The 26,720-nt window shown below is 40.8% G+C and overlaps 1 protein-coding gene across 1 annotated transcript; it reads right to left on the bottom strand.

Annotated features, from left to right (window-relative positions):
- Positions 1-1,729: 1,729 nt before the first annotated feature.
- rem2 (RAS (RAD and GEM)-like GTP binding 2) lies at positions 1,730-26,456 on the bottom strand. The gene is made up of 5 exons (XM_029525455.1): positions 26,112-26,456; positions 23,068-23,404; positions 21,238-21,311; positions 11,062-11,239; positions 1,730-3,009 (listed from the first exon to the last, which is right to left on the bottom strand). The coding sequence occupies exons 1-5, from the start codon at positions 26,127-26,129 to the stop codon at positions 2,681-2,683; spliced, it is 936 nt and encodes a 311-aa protein (XP_029381315.1). The 5' UTR covers positions 26,130-26,456; the 3' UTR covers positions 1,730-2,680.
- Between the last annotated feature and the right edge of the window lie 264 nt (positions 26,457-26,720).

Raw genomic sequence — 26,720 nt, forward strand, 5'->3', positions numbered from 1 at the left:
TTGAACTTCAAAGCATTCTGGACTCAAAAGCACTGGACCTTTTGACCTGTCATACTTGGAAAAGCACAAGAGGAAGTAAAGTCTTTAACGCCTCTCGGTTCCAGGAATTACAGGAATCAATATCCAGGAATCGGTTACAGGAATTACAAAATAACGTATAAATATTATTAGTCACACTTGTGTTTGACCAGTCACAGTGTTTGTTGTGAAAAACATCCATTCAGCTCTACTTTTCCCTCCCGCTAACCCTCGTGGTGTAAGAACCATAAATCTAAAATAAAAAGGACAACTCAGAAAAAGCTATGTATGGAATTTCAATTTTCTATTAGTGTGAGGACCAAAACAAAATATTGTACGTTGTGTTTGGAAGATGGAAGAAATCCGTGAGAGATTCTAAATCCTGGACAGACCATAAAGATATAATTAGAGGTAAATGAGACAATTTTTCTAATTTTGGAAAGCCAACTCTATTTAGTCTTGCCATAGGGCAGTAGCTCAGCTATGAAATAATAGCTCAAATTTAATAGAATTTGAATTTTGATTTAAAATCAAAGAAACAAACAAACAAAAAAAATCCATCCACTTAGTGAATTGAACTGTGAGAAAGCGGTAGCACTACTCATTTCCAAGCATGTTTTTTGTTGCTTTGTGGTTTTTATTTTACTTCTTGTTTTCATTTTGTTTTGTTTGAAATAAATTAATTCAAATGATAGGACTGGAAAACGAACCAAATAGTTTTCTAATGTAATGGATTAACAGTTGAATGATTTATAGACAGACCTACTAATTAAACTGTTGAACCCTTGAATGTAAATGTAATTCATAAACTACTGAAACCATTCATGCAAAAAGGTTACAATAGTTAAATTTAATGGATTCCTAGTTGAAGAGGTGAACTTAAAAGAGTAACAGCTGAGAAGCAGTTCAAATAGTTTACTCAAAGTGAAGTGAAGTAAAAGTAGTCATCTAAAGGTAATAGAGCAAACATTTTAATACTGATTAAGTAATATATAAATCATTTTTGATTTTTGAAATAGTTAAAGTATTGCTTAACATGATAGCTAAATGAAGTAGTTAGTTACAAGTGGTAGATAAACAATTAAAATGGTCAGTTCAAAGTAATGGATGAAAAGTAGGATATAGCTGAGTTAACTGTCAGGCACAATGATTTAGTTTTGCTTCTTCAAGTAGTACTATGAATTTAACCAAACCAAACCAAAGCAGCCGGGAAATTGAGTTTATGAAAGAGTATGAAAGAATTACAGTAACTATACTGCTGTTTTTACAGCTGACAGAAAGGATAAGAGTCGCTGTCACAGAGGACTAAAACAGATAATCTGCTGAAGAAACATTTTTTTTTATGTCCTCGTCATCAGACTAACAACGGGACAGATCTGCATTCGTCCTGAACTCAGACAGTTCATATTGGTTGGTCTCAGTCTCTATTCTTCCACCGTCAATCTATTTTCAACCTGAGATTTTGTTATAGCCACTAAATATTACACACTTAGCCCTACATGGAAGAACATTGTTGAGAGGATGTCATGCAGTCTGTCTAGACGCCTTGTGACTCATCTGATCACCCATCATGGCACCCCTTAACCTTGTGAGGACAGTAATGAGACAACGTTAAAAAAAAAAAAAAAAAAAAGAGAGAGAGCGAGAAAAACAGGACAAGCCACTTATTCAGGTTGTCAAACAAAAACTAATTTATTTTCAGTGGAAAGATGACAGTGTTTAGTAGACAGTGACTAACAAGTGAGGATTAGTAAGTGACACCACCACACTTAACAAGATTTCCAAGCAACGTTTCCAGAACGTTCTCTTTTGGGTCACCTGTGTGGCCAGCCCCCACAGCATTCAGTCTCCACACACATTTTAATGCCAGTGGTAAAGAGAGGAAAACGAAAACATCAGCCACAGGTAGATTTCAGGTCTCGTGTTGTTAGTCCTCCAGAGCGCTGTGACTCAGCTTCAATTCAGGAAAAGTTCAGTCCGGTCATTCCTGCCAGTGACGCTTTCTTTATGGCCATTTTGACCCCCCCATCCCCCTTTCGCTCCATGTTCTATGTAAAGGGCTCTTTGGGCTGATCGTTCGGGATCCATTCAGCAAAAATATGGCTTGGGTGCTGATGTTTTTAGGTTTGTATAAAAGTCACTTATCAACATATGCCAACGGTGGTATCAAACACCTCTTTGAATCAGTAGGAGACACAAAATGTGGATGCAGTGAGAAAATTGTGGCTAATATATAAAGGGTCTTGCCTTTTGATGGCATTGCTAGATACACTAGCTGGATTGTGCATTAGCTATTGGCCAGTGAGGTACAGTAAGTCCAGTATATGTAATTGTAAAACCTACAGAGTCATGTCTTGTATCATCTACTCGGCATGCTATAAAACAAGGTGTACAATAGGTTTACTTCAGATTGCTATCACTCTATTTAATCAGTGCGTGCTACTTGGGTGTGTGTTTACTTGTGACCCACCCCGTTTCTCCTTCTTCTGCCTCTAAAGTTCCCAACTTTCTCCTTCTTGGCCGTCCATCTAGCCCCTTACTCTCCAATACGAACCTCTTCGGCTCCGTCTCCTTTCATGCCTCCTTTGTAACCTACCATCCGGTGTGTTTGCACATGTGTGGGAGTGTGTTTCTTTGCTTGCGTATGTGTGTTGTGTACGTGTCACAGTGCACTGAGGTCGTGGCAGGAGCGAGACTTCTGCCGGAGGATCTTGCTGCCCCGGTGACGGCTCATCTCCCGGTAGCGCCCCCTGTCCCGGTCCCGGTCACGGCCGTACGAGCGTGGCACCAGCCCCGCCAAGAAGCGCTTAGCCCGGCTGGTGAGGCTCTCCCTGCGACCTGCTCCGGGGTCCCCGTCAGCCCAGCCGGGACCTACGCAGTCGCCCCTTGCAGTCCGGACTGCCGCTTCCAGCAGCTCGTTGGTGCCATGGTCCAAGGAGGCCGAGAGCTCCAGGTAGAGGCAGTCGAACATCATGGCGCTGGATTGGGCCTCTAGTGACAAAGCAGACAAATTTTGAGAGATGTGTCTGGGTGGAGCTGAGGCTGCACACACTGGCAGCTACAAATGTAAATTAGATGCAGTAATTAACGGTGAGGACATGAGCTCTGAGGACAGTCAGCCGTCCACAGCTTGGTAACGACCCAGCTGCTGTGTGATGTGCATCACCACAAGATGAAATCTCTGCACCAACAGCTCGCTTATGGCTGTTTAGAAGACTCTCTTAGACTCTTAAGTGTTAGCTTGTTACTTCAAAGTGACAAAGTGAGACAAATAGAGTCAATTTACAGCGTCTGACTCTAAAAGCAACGCTGTTTTTGTTTTTTAAGTCTGCTTCGAAAATCTTGCCAGATAAGATGGCAGCTAAAGAGAACTAGTTATGAAGGAAGATTTTTTTTTTGATAATTGTGATGTATTGGGCTACAGAGGAGGCTGCACAGTAGGCACATTCTTCATTTGTAGATAGTTTGTTCAGTTGGGATTGAGACAGATTGCTTGACATCTGCTGGTGACTTGTAAATCTACCTTGAGTTAAGATTGATTTGTCAATTGGCCAAGTTGCATGTTCCATGTTACATGTAAGTGGTTCTTGAGTTGGGAAGGATTTTTTCTTTTCTTTCACCAATGCCAACTTCGGGTACGCTTTGTTTACAAACTATTCTCCCTTTCTCTAAATATATGACCGTATAACTAAAGTCCTCCTACTGGCTTTTTTCAAATCTTTCAAATCTCACCATTGCGCTATGAAGACTGCATGATGCAGTTGAAAGTTCTGAGGAAAGTGTGTGTGCAGTACATAGACCTTGAGTTGTGATTGTTTTGTCAAACTTTGTTCAAGCTACAGAAAGTCTTTAAGATGCTGGAGACGATGTTTCAGCAGCATATGTGTCAACTGACGCATGTCCATGGCTCCTGAGATAATGCCATGTGCTGTTGAAGACTGCTAAAAGATCTAGAAAGAGCTGGAAAGCAAAATGTCAGCTGAGAGTTGATTTGGTAAATTCTGTTTACTTTTCACTACTACTATTATTATGAAAAAATATGGGCAGCTGATCTTTCACTAGGGGATTAGGAGATTTTCATCAAGAGTCAATTTTTATTTTTTCATTCCCATTTTCATTTAGCTTTGCAATAACCCTTTTGAATCTTTTTCCAGTTCAACAAATTAGCCATGATTACAATGAAAGGTTTCTGGGATGGACATCCTAAAACATTTTGTCTCATCAATCATAAATCAACAAACAGATCCGGATGGAGACGTTATGGCAGGAGGGGGGTTACGCTACTGCCTGAGCTGTGTAAGCTCAAATCTCTTGGCTGCAGCTCAAATGGGAGAAAAACATTTTCTATCTCAACGTGACTCCCCTGGATAAAACCACGTGACTGAACGTGCTGACAACAGCTCGGTATCTCAGCTTAAAGCGTCTGTCTGTCCCTGATCAAACAAGGAAAGCTATGATAAGGAAAGCTGGGCGATACAGATCATTCTGCAACAAATGGGCCTCACGGTCAGCTCAAATAGCCTCTTTTTTTATTCCAGGTTCTTTATTCCTGCTCTGCTCAGAGCAGGACAGCATTTTAATGCTCACTATTAGTATTCACAATAACTACATAAAACTTACACTCAAATGAGGGCAAAGGACTATCAGCTGAAAGAGTTTACGCTGATTGATTAATTAAAAAAAGCATTCTGTATATAAGTTCAGTAATTATCAATTAAGTTCAAGCACAAAATAATACGCTGAAAATACAGATAAAAAAATCGCTCCCAGGATGAAAACACAGTACCTAAGAGGAGAGAATTTATATTTAATATAAATTAAATATGCCAGAACTGCTGTAGCCTCATCCTCCTGTAGCTTATGCAGCCGCTGCTGTGAACTTTTGGCTACATGTAGCAAAGGTTTAATTACTACCTCCTACTATCACATCCAAACATTTCACAGATTTTGACACTTCATTCACACATCGATGTAAAAAAAAAAAATAATAATAATAAAAAAAAAAAAGATTCCAGCTTTAACTGTCGCCCTTAAGACTTATTTTCTTCCCAATGGTAATGGCAAATGAAGAAGCTGTCTTTGAGAGAAACGAACATTCAAATAATTGCTGTAGGATGTAAATGCTGCACTTTGCGTCGTTTTTGATTTTATCCTCCAGCTGTTGAGTGCAATTACCAAACAGTGAATAGTTCAAGTCTATTCATCTTTAATTGTTTCCTCGGGTAATGAGGTTGTTTAAGACCTTGCGAAGTTGTGAGGTTGCCTTTTGCGGTTCATGTTTTCATGACACATGCTGTGGCTTTTCCTATGCAATATTAAGACTATGAATTAACTTCATCAGCTTAAGGATTTCTGTTAATGCATTCCTTCATCACTCATGGCGCTTTCTTATTTTGTTATTGTGATGGAGTTTTGATTGTTTTTATCAAATGAATATGTCGAGAACTAACATCCATAACACCATGCCTAACAAATCAGTCAACAAACAGCAAACTTCATCTGTTGTGTGAGAAGTGTGATTTGCTTCAGAGCTCTCATGGCAGCTATTACGCTTTTATATAATTTCCAGCAACATTTCTTGTAACAGTGGATGAAGTTCACTTTGTTGACAGGTAGATCTATGGATCAGGGATTAGCAACCTCCATCTGTTGACGATGATGATGATGTGATACAGTTGAAAACTACGCAAAAATGTAAAGGGTTGCTGTAGTTTTTGCACAGCGACATGCATAAAACACAAACATATATGCTCCACTGTTACACGGGTGTTACAACAGACAGCATTAGATTTGATCTTGGTGTAGTAATCCACCTGCGGAGCAGCTGTCGACCTGCTGCAGTCACCTAATAGAGGGAGAGGTAAGAGTGAGAGGAAATAAAGATATATCCCAAACCAGATCAACACAGCTTATCCTAATACCTGCAACAGCAGATGGAATTGAACTGAATTGAATCTTTCTAACTTGTTAAAAGAGGATTTGGGAAATGGAATTGGATAAGAGAGGTTGAGATGAGAAGAAAAAACAGCAGGGGAGATAAGAAGAAGAGAAGGCAAGTAAGGGAGAGGAGGGAGGAGAAACAAGAGGACGACAAGAGGAGACAAGATGAGATGAAAGATGAGATGAAAAAAGGGGGTCAAAGTGAGGAAATAAGGAGACAACACAAGTAAAAACAAGGAAACAACCAGAAGAGTGCAAGGAAATAAGGGAGGAGATGAGACAGGGAAAAGAGAGGAGGAGGAATCTAGAGGAGAGAAGAGGAACAGACAAGGATATGAAACAAAACAGGACGAGATGCTGAGGAGAGGAAAGAAGAAGAGCAGAGTTAAAAAGAAAAGAAGAGATAAGACAAGAGAAGTTAAGATGTGGAGCACCACCCAAAGGTTATCTCCCTCAATGCTGACAAAGATAAAAGAAATAACGGGTGGAGAATGACAGAAACAGAGCGAAGAATAAAGTGAGAGCCGCATTCAGCAGAAGAGGACGAAGCATGTGAGTCATGAAGACAGAAAAGGGAGATGCAGAAAGGAGAGGATAGTCGACATGGCATAAGAAATGAAGTAGCAGCAGGAAAAGAGGGAGAAGACGGAGGAGACAGAAATATGTTGACTAAGCAAACCAAGCCAGAGTGCGTATTAATCAAAGCCTCAAGGAGCCGCCACACCACAGGCTTATTGGTGGAATGATAAATATGATAAAGTGTGTGTATCATGGTGTGTGTTAATGAGGGATAAGAAAAGGGGGGAAGGTGAGACATCGCAGAATAAAACTGTCACTGTACAAGCACATGCCATAAATAGACTTTATGAGTTCAGCTCTCTCGGCCAGGCCTCGGGTTCTTTAAGGAGGATGTTAGCTAAGCGGACAGGCCAGTCAGCTTCCGTTGTCAGGTTCACATATCACAAAGAATACATGTGGTCTATCCACAGAGAACATAAAAACATCTTTGTCAGGCGGCCCTGGAGCAAGGATGGACCATTCCATAGTGCTGACCACATCCATGCTCCTGCTTTGGCTTTTGCTTTTTTGTTTTGTTTTGTTTTTTTCTCATTATAAATAGAGCATTCGCTCCTCCTTCCTGAGAGTTGCTAATATCTGTTTGAATTGCAAAACAAAGCAAAAGCAAACCAGATTTTACCAACACAACACACGCATTTCTCACATGCTTTCCCACTATCATCTCCCTGTAAACACCTCCTGACTGTGTTCAGTTTCAGCCTGAGGTGAACTCTGCGCCCAAAGCTTAACTCATCATAAACAAGCATCTTGAACCTTAACCCTAATATAAATCAAACCGTAATCTTTTTGGATTATGTAGGATTAGGTCAAACATTTTCGCCATGACAAAGCACAAATTCTACAGATGTTGAGTCATATTCTAAAAATCAAATGGAAAGTATTAGTTAAACAGAAAAGAAGAAAAGCCAAAAGCTTTTCCCGTATTGTTTTAATATACATACAAGATAGATACTCTAGATGAGAGTAAACATATATTTAAAAGATAAAAGGAGTTTTGAGGATTAACATTAATTCATTAAATATATTTGACTGTGAATAAAGAGTCGTCAAATGTAGCATGAACAAACTAAACTTTTACTTACTTATTTTTATTTTAATTTTTTGTACCATTAAAGAAACCTTTATGTAAATTTGGGCCACTGAGGGGTGAGAAACCTGAGCTGCCATTTTGTGCCAATGCTGAGCAGACAAAGCCAAATTTCAGTCATTCTTTCTGTTCATGATGAAGGCAAAAATATGATTTTGAGCATCACTTTGGATTTAATAGATGAAATTTGACATGTGTGCTGGAGGTCTTGTTCAGTCTCATGCACATATTTTGAACATTGTGGCATTGAAATAACTAATGGTTCATTCAAAAGGCATGAACATAAATATATTGGCAATATGTTTTGAGGTTGGTGGAGGTTTACGTTCACTGTGTGCTCACATGGCTTGACTGATATTTATGTGAAATTTTATGGGTTGCGTGTAAAAGTGGTTTGTGTGGTGAATAATGCTCTTTGTCGTATCACTCCTGCTGCAATCAGGCATCCATATTTTCATGCATATTATAATGTTTTTCTCAAGTGTACATTACCTCTGGAGCTAATAGTTTGAATGTAATACTTTTAAAACTGACTGAGGCTCCCTGTGAAGTCCCAGTGACGGCTGAAGTATCATGTCGCAAACACTGCAACTTAGTGGACTACATTCAAATATGCCAAAAACTGACAATATTCCATATAGCTGATGCTATTTTAATGCAGTTGATATTTTAGATTTGATATCTATTTATTTAAATTTTTTAGATGTTTGTATTCTTTATTGTCTTATTTTTCACTGTTCATTGTACCTTATCCCACTGTGGGACCAGTTAATAACTTTCTTATCTTATCTTATGATTACTCGAGTACTACACACCTACTTTAGCATGCACTGAACAAATGTATCATATCTTTGCTCGAGTCTCCACCTCCTCCTGAGGAGGAACATTACTCAAGTTACTCAGTCGCTTCACCTCTCTGCTGTTTTTTGGTGACAGTGTAAGTGCACACTTGGTAAACCGAGCATGTATGCTGTGGCTTTTAAATGAGAGTTTCGCTCATCAGTTGTGCCCCATCACTTAGCAACTCAAATGAGCTTAAAGCAACTGATGAAGGAAAGAGCTAAAAGTAAAAAAAAAAAAAAAAAAACGCATGAGAGAGAAGATCAGGATTCTTTAACATTAAAAGCTGGGTCAAATGGACACCAACATTACATTCCTGTTTGGAAAGATTCTTGTAAGGATAATTGGCCTCTTTACTATATCTAAAAGTTAACTTCTCCAGTTTACAGTTTCTGCAGTTGACAAATGAGGCAGTTTACAGCCTCTCCCACCGGCGGCACTGGCTTAAGGAGGCAATTTAGCTGTTTTTGAAGCACTGCAAAAAGGTAGAATTGGACAAAATGGGCGGCTTGTTGGGAATGTCTTTCAGAAAAGAGGTACAGAACAAGCTCCTTCATACAGGCAATGATATGCCAACAGGAATGTGAACTACTTCAAGCAGAGGTTAACATCACCCCACTAAAAGCGAATGCATTGGTATAATTGGCACAACACTTGCTACTCCCATTATATATATATATATATATATATACAAAGAGAGGGAGACCACTGTGTCTTGTTAAGGTTTAAAACTCAGAACGACAGAACACACAATTCATACTTCTTCTCGCTTCTGTCATTCTTCTCCTTCTTGTCCTTATCACAGTCCTAAACATGAAGAAGCAGCAAAAATAGGGAGAGAAATGTGGGCTGTGCGCCTGCCTTGTTTGTGCCTTAGCCTCATCTGTGTACACACCAGCCATGCTGAGAGCATGTATGGAAAGTACAGACATCATAGGAGCAGGAGAGGTGGCAGCGTCCTGAGCTAATTCGAACAGAGATGTGCTATCTGGGGATGAAAAAAACAAAACAAATAGAAAGATAAAAATTTAGCAGCTGACAGACACAGAGAAATGGAAGCCCTCCAGAGGATTAGATGGGGAAGGATAAGGTGCGATACAGGAAAATATGATCTTTGTGTCAGACTTAATTGTGTGAGACATTCACAAAGCAAACTGCTGTGCCGTGGGTAGACAGAAATTGCAGGAGTCACCATGAGAGTTTATATTCAATCAAGGTAAAACTCTGCTCTCCCTCTTTCAACCACAGTCAGTAGGCACCCACTTCCTATTTGAAACATGCTTCATAAAAACCTCCTCATTCAGTCCAGTGAGGTTACAATCTGCCTTTGGTCTGATCTCTGGTCAGTGCATTTAATGCATTTCTAAATTGATTCAGTTCAGCACTGTCTTTCTTCCTCAGTGATTTTGTTTTGCCCAGATCCTGCTTCAGTGTTGCGTGCCAAAATGTTGACTGTCTGTAAAGCTTGCTGCCCAGTAGTGATATTTACCAGAGTAAAGTGAGCGCTTAGATCTACAGGGTTTAATCATTCTGCAGTAGTTGCACCAAAGCAGCTCTGACACATTTAAAAATTATTCATCCCCTTGGACTTTCTCATGCTTTCTGTTTTTTCTTGTTATTATTATTTGATTAAATAATATTTGATGGAATTATGAATTTCTTAACAGTGATGAACTGAAATATGCCCAATATCAATGTGACTCCAAATCTCATTCTCATTCATCTAAATTAAGGACAACATAACTGCATTATTCAGCTTTGGCAGCATTAACATCCTCCAGTACTATCTGTGGATGTTGATCCACTTCTGATGCCAGAAAGCCTTTTCTACCCATTTACGAATGTGGTTATGTTATTTTTGTAGAAACATTTGTTTCGAGACAAAACATGGACACATTTTGATTCGATGATGCCACTCGATGAAACTTGAAGGTCTGCAATCTTCCCAACAGCTGTTGAGACATTTCACTCTGGCAGCTTGCTCGTGCTGCTTTGGAAGTCAGGGATCGCCACAGTCATATAGATTCATCTTTTGAGAAACACAGTTTCATGATAATCAATGTGCAGTGTCTGTTGAGAATTTCAGTCAGACTATATATGGGACAACAAATTGACTCACGTTAGGTCTGGAAATACTAAACTAGAGGCTTTAGGCTTAGCTAAAGTGTTGATTAAAGCACAACAACAGAAGGGTTCATGTGTGTGTGCACTCTCATCCATTATGACCAACAGAAAAAAGACAATAATATCTACCAGATTACTATAATCACAGCACCCTGATGTTTGCTCATCATTGCTTATATCTGGGCAGACCCATAAGCATGGTAGCTTTACCACCAGAGATTCCTTGTCATTTTGAAAGAATGACATTAACTATCAAGGCTCAGTGGATAAAAAAAAATGACCAATCAACCTTGTTTGACACTTAGCAGTTATTCAGCCATCTCTTTTGTAAAGGTGGAGAAATTCTTTCCAGGCTGCAGGGGGTTTTATAATTGCAGTACCAGAAGCGACCACTCTGAGTTAGCGTGATGGGAGCCTTATCTGGGGGGAGTGAAACATTCATATTGTAAACCAGTGACTTTTTCTCCCCTTACCTTCAGAACTAATTTCACGGGAGCGGACCAAGTCACTCTTGTTGCCCACCAGGATGATTGGTGTGTGCGGCTTGGACTCCCTGAGGAGCAGGCGGAGCTGGGCAGTGCGGTGGAAACTTCGCCTGTCAGTCACTGAGAAGACCAGGATACACACATCACTCTGTAAAGTGGACAGGTCCTGGGAATGTAAAGCACACAGACACACACACACATTCATCAATACACCGACACCTTGCCGGAGCAAATTAGCTGTCTATAGAGGAGAAATCCAGTAACGGCTGAATCAGTATGGACCATCCAATAGGCAGGACAGCTTAGCACAACGTCCCTTACATTTCATTCAACAATATTTTTAAAATCCATCTTCCTCCACAAGTCCCTGTATGTGAAAGGACAATACTGCCCATGCCAGACAGGCAAGTTTTTAGTATCATCCCATGAGGGGCCGCAGTCGAGGCTTTGCTGAACTTGATTGTATGCATGTCACGCTTCGCTTTGAATTTTCTGACCCTTTTAACAGTGGCCACCAGCATCCCATTGGGGTTTCCTGTCACAGAGGCTCAATTAGCCCGAGTGGCTCTAGCAGAAACAGCAGACTGGAGTCGCCTGGAACAATTTTTGTCCTCTCTTGCTTTTGCTCTGAACGTGGCTTAAAAAAAGGAGTTCATGGTGAGGTTTTTCTGGCTGCACCTGAGTTTTAATGAGTATATGTGTTCTAAGCCAAAAGTTGACAAGACACTTGGTTTTGTTCCAGAGAGAGCAGTGGCCTTATTACCTTTGAGCAAACTTTGACAATTCTTGTCTTTTTCCACAGACAGTCCATAAAAATAGTGCATAAAAGAAAAAGTTAAACCATTTGGAATAAATGGATGATAAAAACTACATAAAAAGCTCTTGAAGACAGTCAATGAATTCAGCTTCTGCAGTAAATGGGTCCTTTGTTGTCCCTGTTTCATGGCCAAAGTATTACAGCTCTGAAAATGTTCTTCTTTCTAGTATTCCCTTTAAAACAGCTCTGAAAGATATTTGCCTGTATACATTATGGGGCCAATAAGAACATGTGACATGAGGGGGTTGTCTCTCAAAAACTTACAATCATCAGACACTCAAACTGCTCAGCACCAAACAGCAGCGAGACAAACAGCATTATTAACAAGCTAGATAACTTTCACAAATACAGTGCAAGTACTTAAAAAAAGCTGCACATCTAAATGAATGGGGTCCATCACCAGACAACAGACAGACAAACTAACAGCCAGCTGGGGAAAATAGTGCAGCATGAAGAAGAGACATCTATTTCCCATTCTCTCTATATGCACTACAGAGAGAATAGATTGAATACATAAATGACCAGAAACCCAACTTCAAATACATTCTTTATGCTTCCTGCCTGCTGGATGTGTAAATGTGTGTAAAAAAAAACCAAACAAACAAGTTAGTCAAGAAAACTTCAGGGTGACATTGTACACGTTTCCAAAGATCTCTAAATGCAGCTTTAATATTCCAAATATACAATCCACAGCCCACAGAAATATTTTTACACAAAGTTATGTCGGTATCTGCTTGATCCAAAGCTTCCATGATTTTGAAGAATGTTTTGGAATTTACACTTTAAGTTCTTAAATGCAGTGGATTTGTTGACAGAGCAATATTACTCCAAGCTAACACAGGTCGAGCTGACAAGATTCAAGCGAAAGCCATTTTTTCTAAAGTTGGACGAGCACAATCAATACAAACTATTTTTGTCCTAAAGATAGAAACCTTAGACCAATCCCAGTGTAAAGCCAGTTAAACTCATGTCATCATGTTCTCTGTCGATGAAACAGAAAGCCAACATAGAATTACAAGACAAACAAGAAAATTTTTTTCAATACAATCAAAATGTTGTCTCTAAATTGATTTCACCATGTTAGCCCTGTAATGCCAAAGAATTTCTACTCACTGCTCATAGCACAAAAAAGGAAGGCGATGTTTATATTGCAGGTCAGAGGGAGTTGGCAAAATTTTATTACTGGCCTGGTTCCAGGTTTAATCTATAACATTCTATTGTGTCATTTCTAAAATCGCACAATTCTGAGGTGTGGAATTGCAAACCCAATCAAGTTTTATTTGAACTGTAAATAGGGCTCTGAAGCTGTAAATGGTGGTGACTGAATCAATACAGAAACATGTTATTCCCGCCAGATAACCCGATCTGCCTGCTTGTTCTAGACTGCCTTCTGTCAGTGTGTACGGTATGTGTGAGTGTGTGGTTTCCCTCGCCCTACATCCTCAGCCCTGAAGATAAATTCCTGCCCCATAGAGAGTTCCAGACGCCAGAAAAATTCACATAGTCTCAAGCAGCCAAGTAGTACCGAACCAGACCCAGGAGCAGGAAATTCATGGCAAGTGCCTTGGTGCAGTCTGCTTGATGGAGCAGAGGAAAATGCAGGGGAGAGAGAAAAGAGGCGGGGAGGGTGCCACTGGTGTGGAAAGCGATACCGCCACCTGTCACAGACTGAATGAGGGACGAGGAGGAAGAAAGCAAACAACAACACAAAGGGAGATAAACAAAGAGAAAGAGAACCTAATCTTAGCGAGCAGAGAAGTACCAACACAGTGGACATCGATTAGTTTGATGGAATGTTCCAGGAGGAAAACTGTTGCCAAGTAAACCGGCTTCACTCCATCAAACTGAGGCATAGCGACTCATGACAGTGCCAGCTCCCTCACTCTCACTTTCCTCTTTCTCTTTCTCGATTAAACAGCTCCTCTGTTTGCAGGGATCGGGCCATCTGTCAATACTTACTCCTTGCACACACACGCACGCACGCACACACACACACACACTCAAATGGACTAACACGAGCACAAAAGCCAGGCCAACATACACAAATAAGCAAACCCTCATATATTAATTAAGCCATCTTAATCACAGAGCAGTCATCTGGCAGATTAGGCCGTTTTTTTTTTTTTTTTTTTTTTTTTTTTTTTTAATGTTTCATCGGATTCATATTTTCCTGCTCACTCATCACCTTTCTTGGCACACAATCTGGGTGAATACAGGGTTTCATCCTTGCCCTTAGTTAAAATTAAGGGAACGTAATCTGAAAGGCATTGAATATGTATTTTCTACCTAATTTTCTCACTATAAGCAAGTTGGAACCTGCACACATAATTTTCTGCTGAACAAGTGTGATTATTTATCTGCTCATAATACACACAGCGATATGTGTGCGTCGCTCTGCCTGTGATCCTCTCACTGATTTGAAGAAGATTGGACTTGGGTGGGCAAAGGTGACATCACATATCTGCACACATTTTTGGCTATATTTAAATCTAAACGTGACGACAGCTGGAGCCTTATTTGCATACACTGCCAGCTCTGTGAGTTAAATCTGACACAGTCCAGTGCCAGTGTCTTGTTATTACTGTTAAGCAGTCACAACAGTTGCTCAGCAAAAGTTGTCGCCTCGGTTTGATGCTGTGGGGTCACAGTGACATTTTACACAATCTTCAAAATTTCACGCTTTAGATTTGATCAACCTCATTCAACAGTTTCGGTGTAAATTAAAGCACTCGCGAGATGTAGCACTATGTTATCACAGAAAACATTACTGCCCAACCTCGCAAAGTTCCATGTGGCTGCATGTGAGCAAATCTCTGGAGCCAGGTAAAAAAAAAAAATCAATGTGGGCCACAGCCTTCCCAGAAGACTGTTATATCAGTATACAAATGCTCATGGATTAGAAATCAAGTGTTCACATACTGCTATAATGTTCATTCGCTTGCTAATAACTTGGTGTGTTTATGTTTACTAAATACTGAGGCTGTGAGATGGTTATGTAGCTACTAAGTTGACATCAGTAGTGATGACATTCACTCACACCACAATGGCTGGATATTGAAATGATGAATAAATATTAGATTTATTTTGGGTGAGGGGGTCGTTCCTTTAGGCGACATACTTTAATGTTTCTGTCAAATGTCTCATGTTGTTAGCCATCATTTATAACTGTGTATTACAGTCTAGCTTACCGATAGCTCAAGTTCCATGAAATTTAACCTTTAGGGCTCAATTTCAATCTGATGCCATGGACACAAAAATAAGCATTTGTTGTAATAGCATCGAAAAAATACTGAGTAGGAGCAAGTCTGCCAACCCTGTTTCTCAGTTATCTCAAACATATATTCATCATTTGTGTGCTATTTGAAGACTGCAAATAGAGGCAATTTAGTTTAGGCCTTCATGCATCTTGATGAATGCTTTCAAAGCTGAGACAGGCGTCTGCTTTATCTTTTTATCTTTAAAAAGGGGTCTCAGGCCTGGCTTTCTTTGAGTTCATTTTTCAGCCTCTTCCTGTTTCTGCTGCTGCAATAGATCAGAACACATCCAATAAACCATGACAGAAAGCATGTTATCCAGCTGTTTTTTTTTTCAATGTAACATATGGACTTATGGGCATTAGGATAGTTTATTTTTGAAAAGGAGTGAACTAAGCATCCACCGAAAGCTCCATCCATCTCAGAGCTCTCAGTGACGATGTGGTTGTGACACAGCCTTTAATGCCACACTAAACTGGAATGAACTCTAACGTCGTATGTTTCTCATGCACACACGCTTATCAGCAAGCACTCGAAAACACATTCAAACACCAATTCACCAGAGCCAGCAGTGCATCAGCAACCATTAACTGTGAGGAAAATGAATCACTTATCAGACCTCATTTGCATAACATGTAGTGGCTCTGTAAGCGCTCAAACTATTTTTCCTTCCGGTTGCCAAAAAAAGGCAGAAAACACATCATATGAGCCCTTTTGTGTGTGACTACATGTGTGTGCATTTGCATGTATTCATCATTACACAACATGTCCCCTACTGCCTGGAACACAGACTCCCCACTATTATATCTAAGTTAATAGCTTTGCTGTACAACATACATGAGCAAAGCAGCCAATGGCCTTAACATGAAAGAAAATCACACCCCCACCTGCTTGCATGTGCACACACATGCACAGGCAAATACATAGACACCATTTGGCATTATAAAAAGTAAACACAGGCGCTGCACACAACTGCCTATTTGGCTTACGCTGTATCTGTTTCATCACCTGGGCAAAATGAAAGGGCAGGCAGATCAATGTGGATGTTGTGGGGACGAATGAAAGGAATGGCAGAAAAAGAAAAATGGCGAAGGAGAAGGGAGGCTTCAGAAATGCTTGCTCTGGGGTCAGAACCTGATAAAAGGATGACAAAGATTAGGGCAGATGAAATGCTGAGTTAGTTTGTTTTCGTTTTTCTCTGACTTAGTTTCTGTGGTACAAAGACAAAACTCCCCGAAGGAAACATATTACTGAGGCCATCTGGCTTGCACTGGCTTGGCAACACACACACACACACACACACACACACATACTGTACATGAGGACTGCACAAGCAGTGACCACCAATAAACACATTATTCCCTAGAGCAGCTGACATCACTCTTCAAACATAGCGCGCCATACAGACTTTGCACACATGAACAAAACCACCTTCCTGGCACACAGACACACACAGACAGACAGGAGGAGGAGGAGGATGTGGTGAGTATCCCTGTATGACCCATATTTAGGATTTATTATGGCAGCATGTAGAGAATTCACCCTGCTGGAGTGTCCATCAGAAAATCCCTGATTCAATACTGGTTTCAGGGATGCTGCTCAGCGGACCTCTGACCTCCCCTGTAGAGAGACGATGAGAGAGGATTTCCCCTGAGGACAAGGTGAATTATTGCATCACATTCTGTGCCCTGAGAATCAAACGGTGTAAAACATGCTTGCCAAAATTAGATATTCAAGTTTTTCTTGTGAAAAATGTTGTGAATAAATCATGACATGACACAAATGTATGATTCGAACGACGCTGCAAATAAATATTTTAAGCAACATGTATACCCTTATGGTAGGAGGAGAAAGGTTAATGTCCAGTGTATCAAATATGACACGAACAAAAAAGCAAATATGCAATAATTAGATTTTGTAAAGGGCAGGATAAAAGTTTGGATTCAAAAAATTTTTATTTCCTGTCTGTTATTTCTTGGGTTAGGGACTGTAGAGTTCCCATTAACTGCCTTGCTGGACAATTTGTTTACACAGTGTCTGTTCTATCATCCGTATCAGAGAATTAAATTAGTCTCATGACTCTGACACTAAAAAAGTTATGAATTGAATTCATAATCTTCTTGACCAAAATGCAATTTTACCAGTAGTTTCCATGATACACTTCTTAGTAATTTGTTGCAGTAAGAATTGCAGCACTTACACACACTTGCTCGTTTCATGATGGTATCACAAATAGTGCTTGCAATAACAGAGCCAGGCTCATAAATGTGTGGACTGATAGGATTGAATAAGCACTGGAGTAGCCTGTGACACTGTAAGGTCCCATTTCTCATTGGTTCTTGGTTCAAAATAATTCAGTGGGAACAAGCAGCACTAGAAACTTAGCCAACTTTTCAGACCTCTATAATTACTTTAATTTTTTTTTTTTTCTAAAAAGCTCCTAGTAGCACATGTTCCCCTTGGAGACATACCTTTCTATGTTGACTGTATGGTAGGTGACTCTCCGAATCGTCATGTTACAAGAACATAGAGCTGAAATCACAGCACACCATATGAAGCAGATGGACATTCCAAACGTAGCAGTCGACAGCACCACCATGGAAATCGCTGACATGTGACCGCTAACCATGTAAAATGTTAATGGCTGCGTTTCAGTCCTCGAAATTGTTTCCATTGTCTCACAACAAGCGGCAGAAATGACAACAGTACAAACTCTGCTGTATTAAAACATTGCACACATGAGCACAGAGCGGGTAGATTTTCAACAACTCTTGTTCGTCTGTTTTGTATTTGATGAAAATGTGTTCGCAGCTGAGTTACAAAAGTCAGTTCATACAAATGTCTGTTTGCAGGAAGAAACATTAACAGTGATTCAAAGCTGCTGCAAATGCTTTTGAGATAACTGAACACCTAGCGTGGCCAATTATTACCTTAATCACTGTAGCACTAACTGATGCTAACACTAAGTGGGGTGTAACTTCTCTTCTACAAAACAAACAGTGATAATAATATCCACATTGGGACATCAGACACTGACAGAGAAGACAGTTTGTTTGGACACGTACGTTTAAGAACTCTCTCTCAAAATTGATTCGTAGGCACCTGGACTTGTATTTGTCTATGAAGACGTACTACAAGTCCGCACTCAACCAACAAGCATGAACTTATGAAGTCCCTTGGATAACGTCTTCAAAGACAAATACGAGTCCGGTTGCCTAGAAATCAATTTTGAGAGAGAGAACAATGACCTGGATGAATGAGAATATTCATAGACGTGCGTTTAAGAAGCATCAAATGTTGAAATACAAAAGAGAAGGCCAGCAGTAAATATAATCATTTTCAAACATTTAAAACAAGTTTCTGAAATGTTCTTCGTGTCCAAATGTGTTATACTATATAATTATGCACAGGCTGATGTTTTATTCCTATTATTCCTAAAAAAAAAAAAAAGGAAATGATTTCTGTCCCTTCAGAGTAGACCTATTAGAGGTTTTACTTACAATACAGGGAATCGGGAAACAAATTTTTAACATTTAAATACGTCAAAGGTTTATTTATCGTTTAATACTGTGCAACAGCTGCAATTTCCAGCTTTTTATGGCCTTATTCTGGTTCATGAGTTTTCCGCACAAACAAATAGTGACTCCCAGCAAAGACAGAAACAAACAGAACAGTTCAAGTATTTCAGCCTATGAGGATTAGGGCAAGAAATGGGAAACCGTAAATAGAGCAGAACGACTCTTACAGAGCAACAAAACAACGAAACAGGAAAGAGAAAATGTCCAGGAAAGGAACTCCCTGAACAGGTCTGTTTCCAAGAGGCGGATAGTGGAACATTGTTTTGTTTTGTTTTCGTCACAAAGCAAGAGAATGTGGTCAGACAGTAATTATCGTCCTTAAAATTTCATCCTGAACTTTTTCTCTAATTTGCTTTCACAAAGTAAATGATCCATCCATCAGCAGCACTCTCTTTGATGCATGCTGATAATTATACACATATCCGCTGCTGCCCTCCATCACCCAGGCCTTACACTGCACATTGTTTTTGATAAATAAATCATTTAATCTCAAGCTATCAAATAATAATGTAATCTTAGACTAACTCAGGCATAAACTCAGGCATGCATGAAAGCACAGACACTGGAACAGACACATTCGAGATAAGAGGTGGTGGAACGTTCCTTTGGTCCCGAATGACCTCATTCTCCTACATAGTCCACCTGCATGCACAAGTCAACTGACCGTGCGAGAGATACATTGTCAGTCTAAAGGCAGAGGAGAGCATGGGCCAGCTAGGTCAAGGCCAAGTGTGCCAGTGTTTCTATTCTGAGCGCACGGATGACTTATTTAAACCATCCAACCCCAGTGACGTAAACAACACTTAGAATATCCCAGTGTCTGGCAGATCAGACTTTCCAGCCTTAGAATTGTGGACGCTGCTGTTTTACACATTTGACCAAGCCACATGCACCGAGTAAACACACACACACGCCTATCAGTAGAATCTATATTTATATATAGACAAGTATTGGTAAACACAAAGTGACCTCCATACCTGGAGTTTGTTTTCCACCATATATTTATATATATATATATTTTTTTTTTTTTTTTTTTATTAAATTATAGCACTGTCCAGACCTTCAAGTGTCAGTAGGAACTAACAGACATCTGAAGGAACAATTGCTGAGTATGACTTTTTCATGTTGTCTTGAAGGGAATGGTGAGGAGCTGAGTGGGCTGGCCAGAGAGCGGATGAAGCCCCACAGCGTTGGATGCTGACTGTTCTAGCATGATGTTATGCGTGAGTGAGTGATTAAGTTGGCCCCGTATGTGCATACGTGAGTGCGTATTTGTGTGTGTGTCTGTGTGTGTTGCCATGGTAACTTGGGTGTAGGTTGGGATGCCCCACAGAGAACACTTGCAGCTTGCTCCAGCGCCAGAAGCTCTGTCTCTTGTGACTGGAAGTGATGGGGGTTCAGGCAATGCCCTTTGAATGCTATGGCACGTGTCCAGCTGCTGCTGGACAACATCTGTCTGAGCAGCTGTATGTGTATGTGAGCAACTGTGAGCTCCGACTGTATTCATCTGAGTATATCTCTTCCATTTACAGGCATTACCACCAAAAAAAAAAAGGGAAAAGCACTAGAATATCAGCATGAATTGGCAGATGATTTGGGCCGATGTCCAGTCCACTCTGCATCCCCCCACTGCTGAGGGCCCTGGAGGTATTCCAAGCTTCCCACTGGCTTACGTCTGTTGCCTCAGCTTTAATGGCCTGCCTTCTATTAACATGCACATGAAAACCAATGCAATTAAATCTTAGTGAGATCTGATGGCAGAAAAGGGCAAGAAGGAAGAGATGAGCAAGTGCAAGGAAAGATGAATGACAGAAAGTGAATGGTCAAGGATATTTAGAGATGGTGAGAGATGCAGGAAAAAAAGGACGACAAAACTGGGCGCGAGAATGTGAAAACAACGCTTACAGAAAAAGTGGGGAAGTCATGAAATGAGTTTGCTTCCAGTGGACTTCCCCTGAGCTAAATGTAGCTGTATGTGAATAATTTAACCTTAAGGAGAAAGTCTCTGAAGGGTGAGTGGAGATCTGGAATCAGATACATCAGGGATGATCCACTCCAAAAACTAATTAGAGTGTTCCATCATCATTATTAGTGGATATTAATAATTGTATGCTTTGACATTTAGCAAAACATCCTCAACCACACAGGGAGCTTTTTGACAAGCTGTTACCGCTGCTGTCTGTCACAGCCAAAGTAACTCTTGCAAAGAAATTGTTGCATCCTGGGTGTATTAACTAATTTACACTGCTCAGCTCTGACGGCTGATGATGCATCACCCCAGCAATTTAATCCCTCAACTAAATGTTCTTGTTTGCTGTAGATTTGAGTTGAAATAGGAAAGGCTAACAAGAGTCACTTCCATGTCTAAAGTACGTGGAGCACGGCTGTAGGGTTGTGCAGTGCAGCGTACAGTAGTCTACAGAACAAAACCAGGCTTTAAGAGAAAGGTTACAGTATAAAACTTCATGAGACAAACAACACGGAGCAAGCTTTTAGTTGACAATCAGTGGCTCACCTGTTTCCAGTTATCGAAAATGATGAGTTTGCTGTCCTCGTCGTCAACTGTCACTGTGCACTCGTAGCCCTCACCTGCAAACAAATCCGTACGTTAAACACATAATCATGATAAAGGCCCACCACAGCATACGCTGCATCACACCTTAAGTAAATATGTCATGGACAAATACTTACTGACAAAAATCTGACAGCATGCATTGTAGATCATAAATTAATAGTAATAGCAACTCAAGTGCTGCTTGAAAATGTTGACAGTTACTCTGGATCGTAGAAAATGTCACTGAAGCCTTAAATAAATTTAGTCAATATGTTTAAAGTATTTATATGTATATTCATTCATTCATCTTCTACCACTAATACGTTTCTGGATGGCGTGGGGGATCTGGAGCCAATCCCAGCTCCTGTTGGCCAGGTTAGGGTTAGAGTCACCAATTAACCCAAACATGCGTGTCTTTGGAGGGTGGAAACAGGAGTAGCCGGAGGAAACCCATGCAGGATATATGGCAGCACAGCGGCATAGTGGTTAGTGCTGTTGCCCCACAACGCAGGTTCGGTTCCCAGGGCTGGGGAATTTCTGTGTGGAATTTGGATGTTCTGCCCCTGCTTGTGTGGGTTTCCCCCATATATATATATAAGAAATGTTACTCCCAATTTTTACAACAATGTTCTCATGTCAACATTTTTCAACAGTTTTGAGACTATGTTGAAGTTTATATTTTTATTTGTAATAACAATAGACTACAGCTTAATAGCAACTTTTGAAACGCGCATTTCCTTAAATGTCACTAAAAAGACAGCACTACAATGAATTACATGTCTATTCCAAGGTACAAATACACCTACTCTATCATTGATACTCTACTGTCTTCTCCTGGAAGTTACTTGGCAAATTCAAGTCAACGAGCTGATATATGAAATGTCTTACACTAAACAGACCAAAGAGCAATTTAGATTAGATTAAGATTCCCATGCAAAATATGGACATCACCAAGCTACATGGATTAAAGTACTTCTTTGTCCATTATTGAATGCATGAATCCAAGTGTAGTACATGAGCAGTGTGAGTCAGGGGCCAGTCATCTTTATGCATGACAAAGAATAGGTGCCTCTGAGTGACACAGATTTATCGATGGATGGTTGCAGGTGAAAGCTGATTTTCCTCTGGCCTAATGTCTGACACACACACACCAGAGTGAGGCAGGCGTGTGTGTCTGTGGAGTGGATCGCACATGTTAAAACAGCATCAAAAGGAAATAAACATATCAGCTGCATACTGTACAGAAATATGTGGTCAATTGCTTGCTATGCCATTCAAGCATCTGTCTGTTAAATATGAAGCTAGATAGCTGAGCTTAGTATGTAATCTGGAAATGCAGATAGGCGAGTCACTTTTCCAACATAACACAGAAATACACCTCATAATTGAGAACACTTTTAGGGCTGTATGTTATACGTATATATAGCAGATGGTTAGCTTAACACTGTGCACTTGTTTATATATATGTTAAATTAACAAGATAAGACAGGTGTTTTTTAGTGTTGGACATAGCTAAAGGTTGCTAGCTGGAGCTACATTTTTTACATTCACACTATAGTGTCATTCTTCTCGAAATCAAGGCAAGACAGCTAAAATGTTCCCAAATTTGTTAGAATTGTTTGTTAAACCTATTGTTTCTTAAAGCTGATCTAAATCTTAAATCTGTACATGAGGAAAGATGAACATTTCCTTAACTTTGGGAATGCTGTAACTCCACACTAAGCATCTAAACAATGAAACTAAAGATGCCAATGCACACAAAAACATAGTAAACCCAGTCAAGGCCATTACCACAGGCTTGTGTCTCAGAGTCTATAGAGAGGGATCTGTCCGACTGGCCGGCCAGAGATAAGGCCAGAGATGATTTGCCCACGCCATTCTGTCCCAGAAGAACAATTCTCAAAGCCCCGCCATGGCTGTGGTAAGCTGACTGGGTGGCTGACGATTGGCTGAAGGACTCATCCCGAGGCACCACTGTGTCACTGATAGGCAATCTGGCAGGTTCATCCAATCCCGGGATCCAATCGCAGTCCTCCGATACGGCCTCTTCCCTCCGCAGTTGGTGTTTGACCGGCAGGGGTGTGCTCCCTCGTCGAAGTGGGGGTACCGTGGTGAGGAACATACTGTACTAGAAGGGGGGGAAAAGACAAAGGTCTAAGTGTACAGCACGCATACAGCAATGTTCCTTGCAGTACTTTAAAATATACCAACGGTTCCACCTGTAACCATGTCTATACTGGTAAATGTTATCATGGGAGAAAGGGGGAGGGGTGTTTCCAGTGTGTGTGCCTATATAAAGGTGATAAGAATGGAGGTGATACAGATAACTGGCAGTGTGAAAGAAAGATGCAGATGAAGACGCAGAGCATGTCACAGGGAGACCTGTGAGAAGGGGGGGGGTGGAGGCGGTGATAAGAAGGAGACGCAGGACAAAAGGAGCTGTCGAAGGATGGCAGAAGACAAGAGGATGCTAAAAAGAAGCAGGTAGACATGGACACACATAGAGAGAGGGGTAGACAATGGAAAACTAGGAGTGTGTATACTGATAGAAAAACAAGGGAGGGACAGGGAAACAGGCTGCAGCTGTGTGTTACACAGGCATAAGTGCAGTTAGGCAGCTGTATACTGTACAAAGTGCACAGCATGAGTGCAGCATGAACACACACACAAATAGGTCAGGTACAGAGTCTTGATTTCTGTTTGTGGTTAAAAAAAAAAAAAAAAAAAAAAAGCCTATAAGAGGCTGCCTGTCGTTTTCTCCTGAACAATAATGTGACAGAGAAAAGTGCGTGTGCCAGGAACAGTGTGTATGCACGCGCATAACAGTGTGTGTTTGCAGCCCCAGCAGGTCAACCATAGATGGTCGCCGCCAACATTAATACACCAATTAATCTGGCTCCACTGCAGCCCAGTGTCTGCCTGCAGAAGCTAAGTACAGTTGGGCACTTAATTAAAGGGGATTGACACAATAACAGGAACATATTAGAGAATAATAAAATCCAATTAAGCACCACCACAGAGGAAAATGTGACAAATTATAGCTTGCTGAATCAATGACTCCATGACACCGTGTCAACAAGACCTGAGGATTATTGCTTTCACAAAGTTAAGATTCACTGCAAGGCTTTTGCATTGGATTTCATTGGATTGTTGAAATGTATCCAATGAACTTTGCCTCAGATAAAAAAACAAGAAAGAAAGAAAAAAGGCAAAGATTGTGCTCCGTTATAACAACCTTTATATAGAGCATAATGACACTACCAGTCCTTCATTATTAAAATCTATGCCACAGGACGACAGTATACTTCACAGCTCCAGTACATCACAGGATAGTAATATATATCACCTGCAGTAGAGACCAAAATGTGTCTCCCATCATGGCCACTGGAACAAAAAATTATAGCCCTTCAGGAGCAGTCCATTGTCAGCCCGCGCAAACAGAAGCCTATTACTAGTGTTGTGCTCTCAATAGTACTCTGTAGTAGCAGAGCATCTCTGCATATATTGTACGACACAATTCTACTGAGTAAAGTTTCATTCATTGTGTTGCTCTGTATAGTGTAGTTACATTATTAGATATACCTGAAGTGTAGAACAGTATTTGCTACTTATGGTTGTGTGATGTAAGTCACACTAAAACTCTGCCTAATATATTTTTGTGTCATAGTATATGTTTTTATTCAGTGAAGTGCGGTGTAAGACAATATACCGTAACACTGTGCAGTGATACATAGGTGAAGGAATTCTACTACAGTGTGAATACCTGTAATAGGTGTGTGGCGTAGTGTTGTGTGATGTATTGGTTTGTAATTGTTTTGTATAACATAATGAAATGTAGTGTCATGAAGCACTGTAGCCTTGAATGTTGCAAAGCGTAGTCTAGCAGAGTGCGATGTGTTGTAAAGTATGTTGTTAATTTGTGTGACATATTATATATATTATAGTTTAGTATAATATAGTACAGTGAACTGTAGAATGATGGGATGTAATGCTCCATAGGCTCCACTGGACACAGTACACTACAACTAGGATACAATATGGCATCCTGACTTATAGTATTGTGTTGCAGTATAGAATGCTGTAGTACAGATTCAAATAGTAGCCAGTATTACAATTCATTTTTATATGAGGTGTGGCTGCTTGTGACATAGTTGTCAATCCACAGGGACAGACTCACACACATACACACACGCAGCATTCACTCAGGTGGCTCAATTAGGTTAATTGGGGGACTAATACATAAAACATGGGCTTTGAGCACAGCTCAGGGGAGCTTTACATGCTCAGAAAGCAGAGGGACAGTCGAAGCCGGTGTGTCAGGCGTTAATCTCTCTCTCTTGCCAGACTGCCTCCAAACTGGGGCAAACAACAACGCACAATGCAAAATGAATACTACACGCAATGTTTTTCAGCTATTCAAGCCCGATCACACCAACTGCTCTGCAGCTTAGTTTACAATCCCCTGGACTTTTGATTGATTATACTTCAAATGCAACTATGGAACTATGGAATGATATGTATGGAGTAAGAGAGATATGGAGCACAGGAATATGAGCGTATGAAGTTTACAATAAAGTCTCTGACGAGCAGAGAACTCCGTGTCATCTTTTTCCAAAACATCAACATGTGGAGAGTAAATGATTTCAAAAAAAAAAAAAAAAAAAAAAGCTCGAAATTCCCTCACACACACACTGTCACGAACAACTGCTCTTCGTGAAAACAGTGATCAAATCGCCTGATGTTACACGTCAGTGTGTGTGTGTGTGTGTTGTAAGGCGCGCACAGGGCGGGTTTAAGCAGGATGGGTGTGTGCTGGAAAATATCCGTCTCCCTACCTGGTCAGCCATGGTCATCGATAAATCTCCTCTACGTGGAACAAAGTGCTGGACTTTCAGCCGTTCAGGTCATCTGTGCAGACGCTCCACATTTCGATAAACAGGCTTTTTTTTGGGGGGGGGGGGTTTCTTTTGCTTTGTTCTTGTTCTTTCTTCTCCGGCGCGTAAAATGCCCCTCAGCTGACAGGAGAGAGGAGGCGAGTCGCGAGGAAGGTTGGCGGGGTGGAGGGGTGGGGGTGGGTTGGGTTAAAGAGCTTACACCTGCGTCTCCGGTTGGAATAATAAGGAGCGAGTTCTAGTTGGAGGGAGGAAAGCGGTCAGCACAGCAACACATCCCCTCATGTGCCTACACTGTGCCATCGGCTGGCCACTACTGCGCCTCCCTCCCCACCTCCAGTTAATACCTGCATCCCTCTCCCTCTCTCTCTCTCTCTCTCCACAGTGAAGTGTGTGTGTTAGGGGGTTGTCCTTGACTCAGTGTGTAGTAGTGGCCCCTTCACTTCGCTCCCTCCCTCAGTGGTTAACATCAACCCCGCTGCGCGCCCGGTCAAACGCCGGTGCGGTCCGGGCTGATCCCGGCGTTTTTCGATCAGCTCCGACGAAAGAGGC

Source organism: Echeneis naucrates, chromosome 17 (genome assembly GCF_900963305.1).
Source record: "Echeneis naucrates chromosome 17, fEcheNa1.1, whole genome shotgun sequence".
NCBI classification, from domain to species: Eukaryota; Metazoa; Chordata; class Actinopteri; order Carangiformes; family Echeneidae; genus Echeneis; species Echeneis naucrates.

Excerpts from the sequence above, each read along its gene's own strand:
- rem2 (XM_029525455.1), bottom strand. Across the intron at positions 21,312-23,067 it reads CTCTGAGACACAAGCCTGTG|GTGAGGGCTACGAGTGCACA; the intron begins GTAATGGCCTTG and ends ATTTGTTTGCAG. Across the intron at positions 3,010-11,061 it reads CCGTGAAATTAGTTCTGAAG|AGGCCCAATCCAGCGCCATG; the intron begins GTAAGGGGAGAA and ends CTTTGTCACTAG.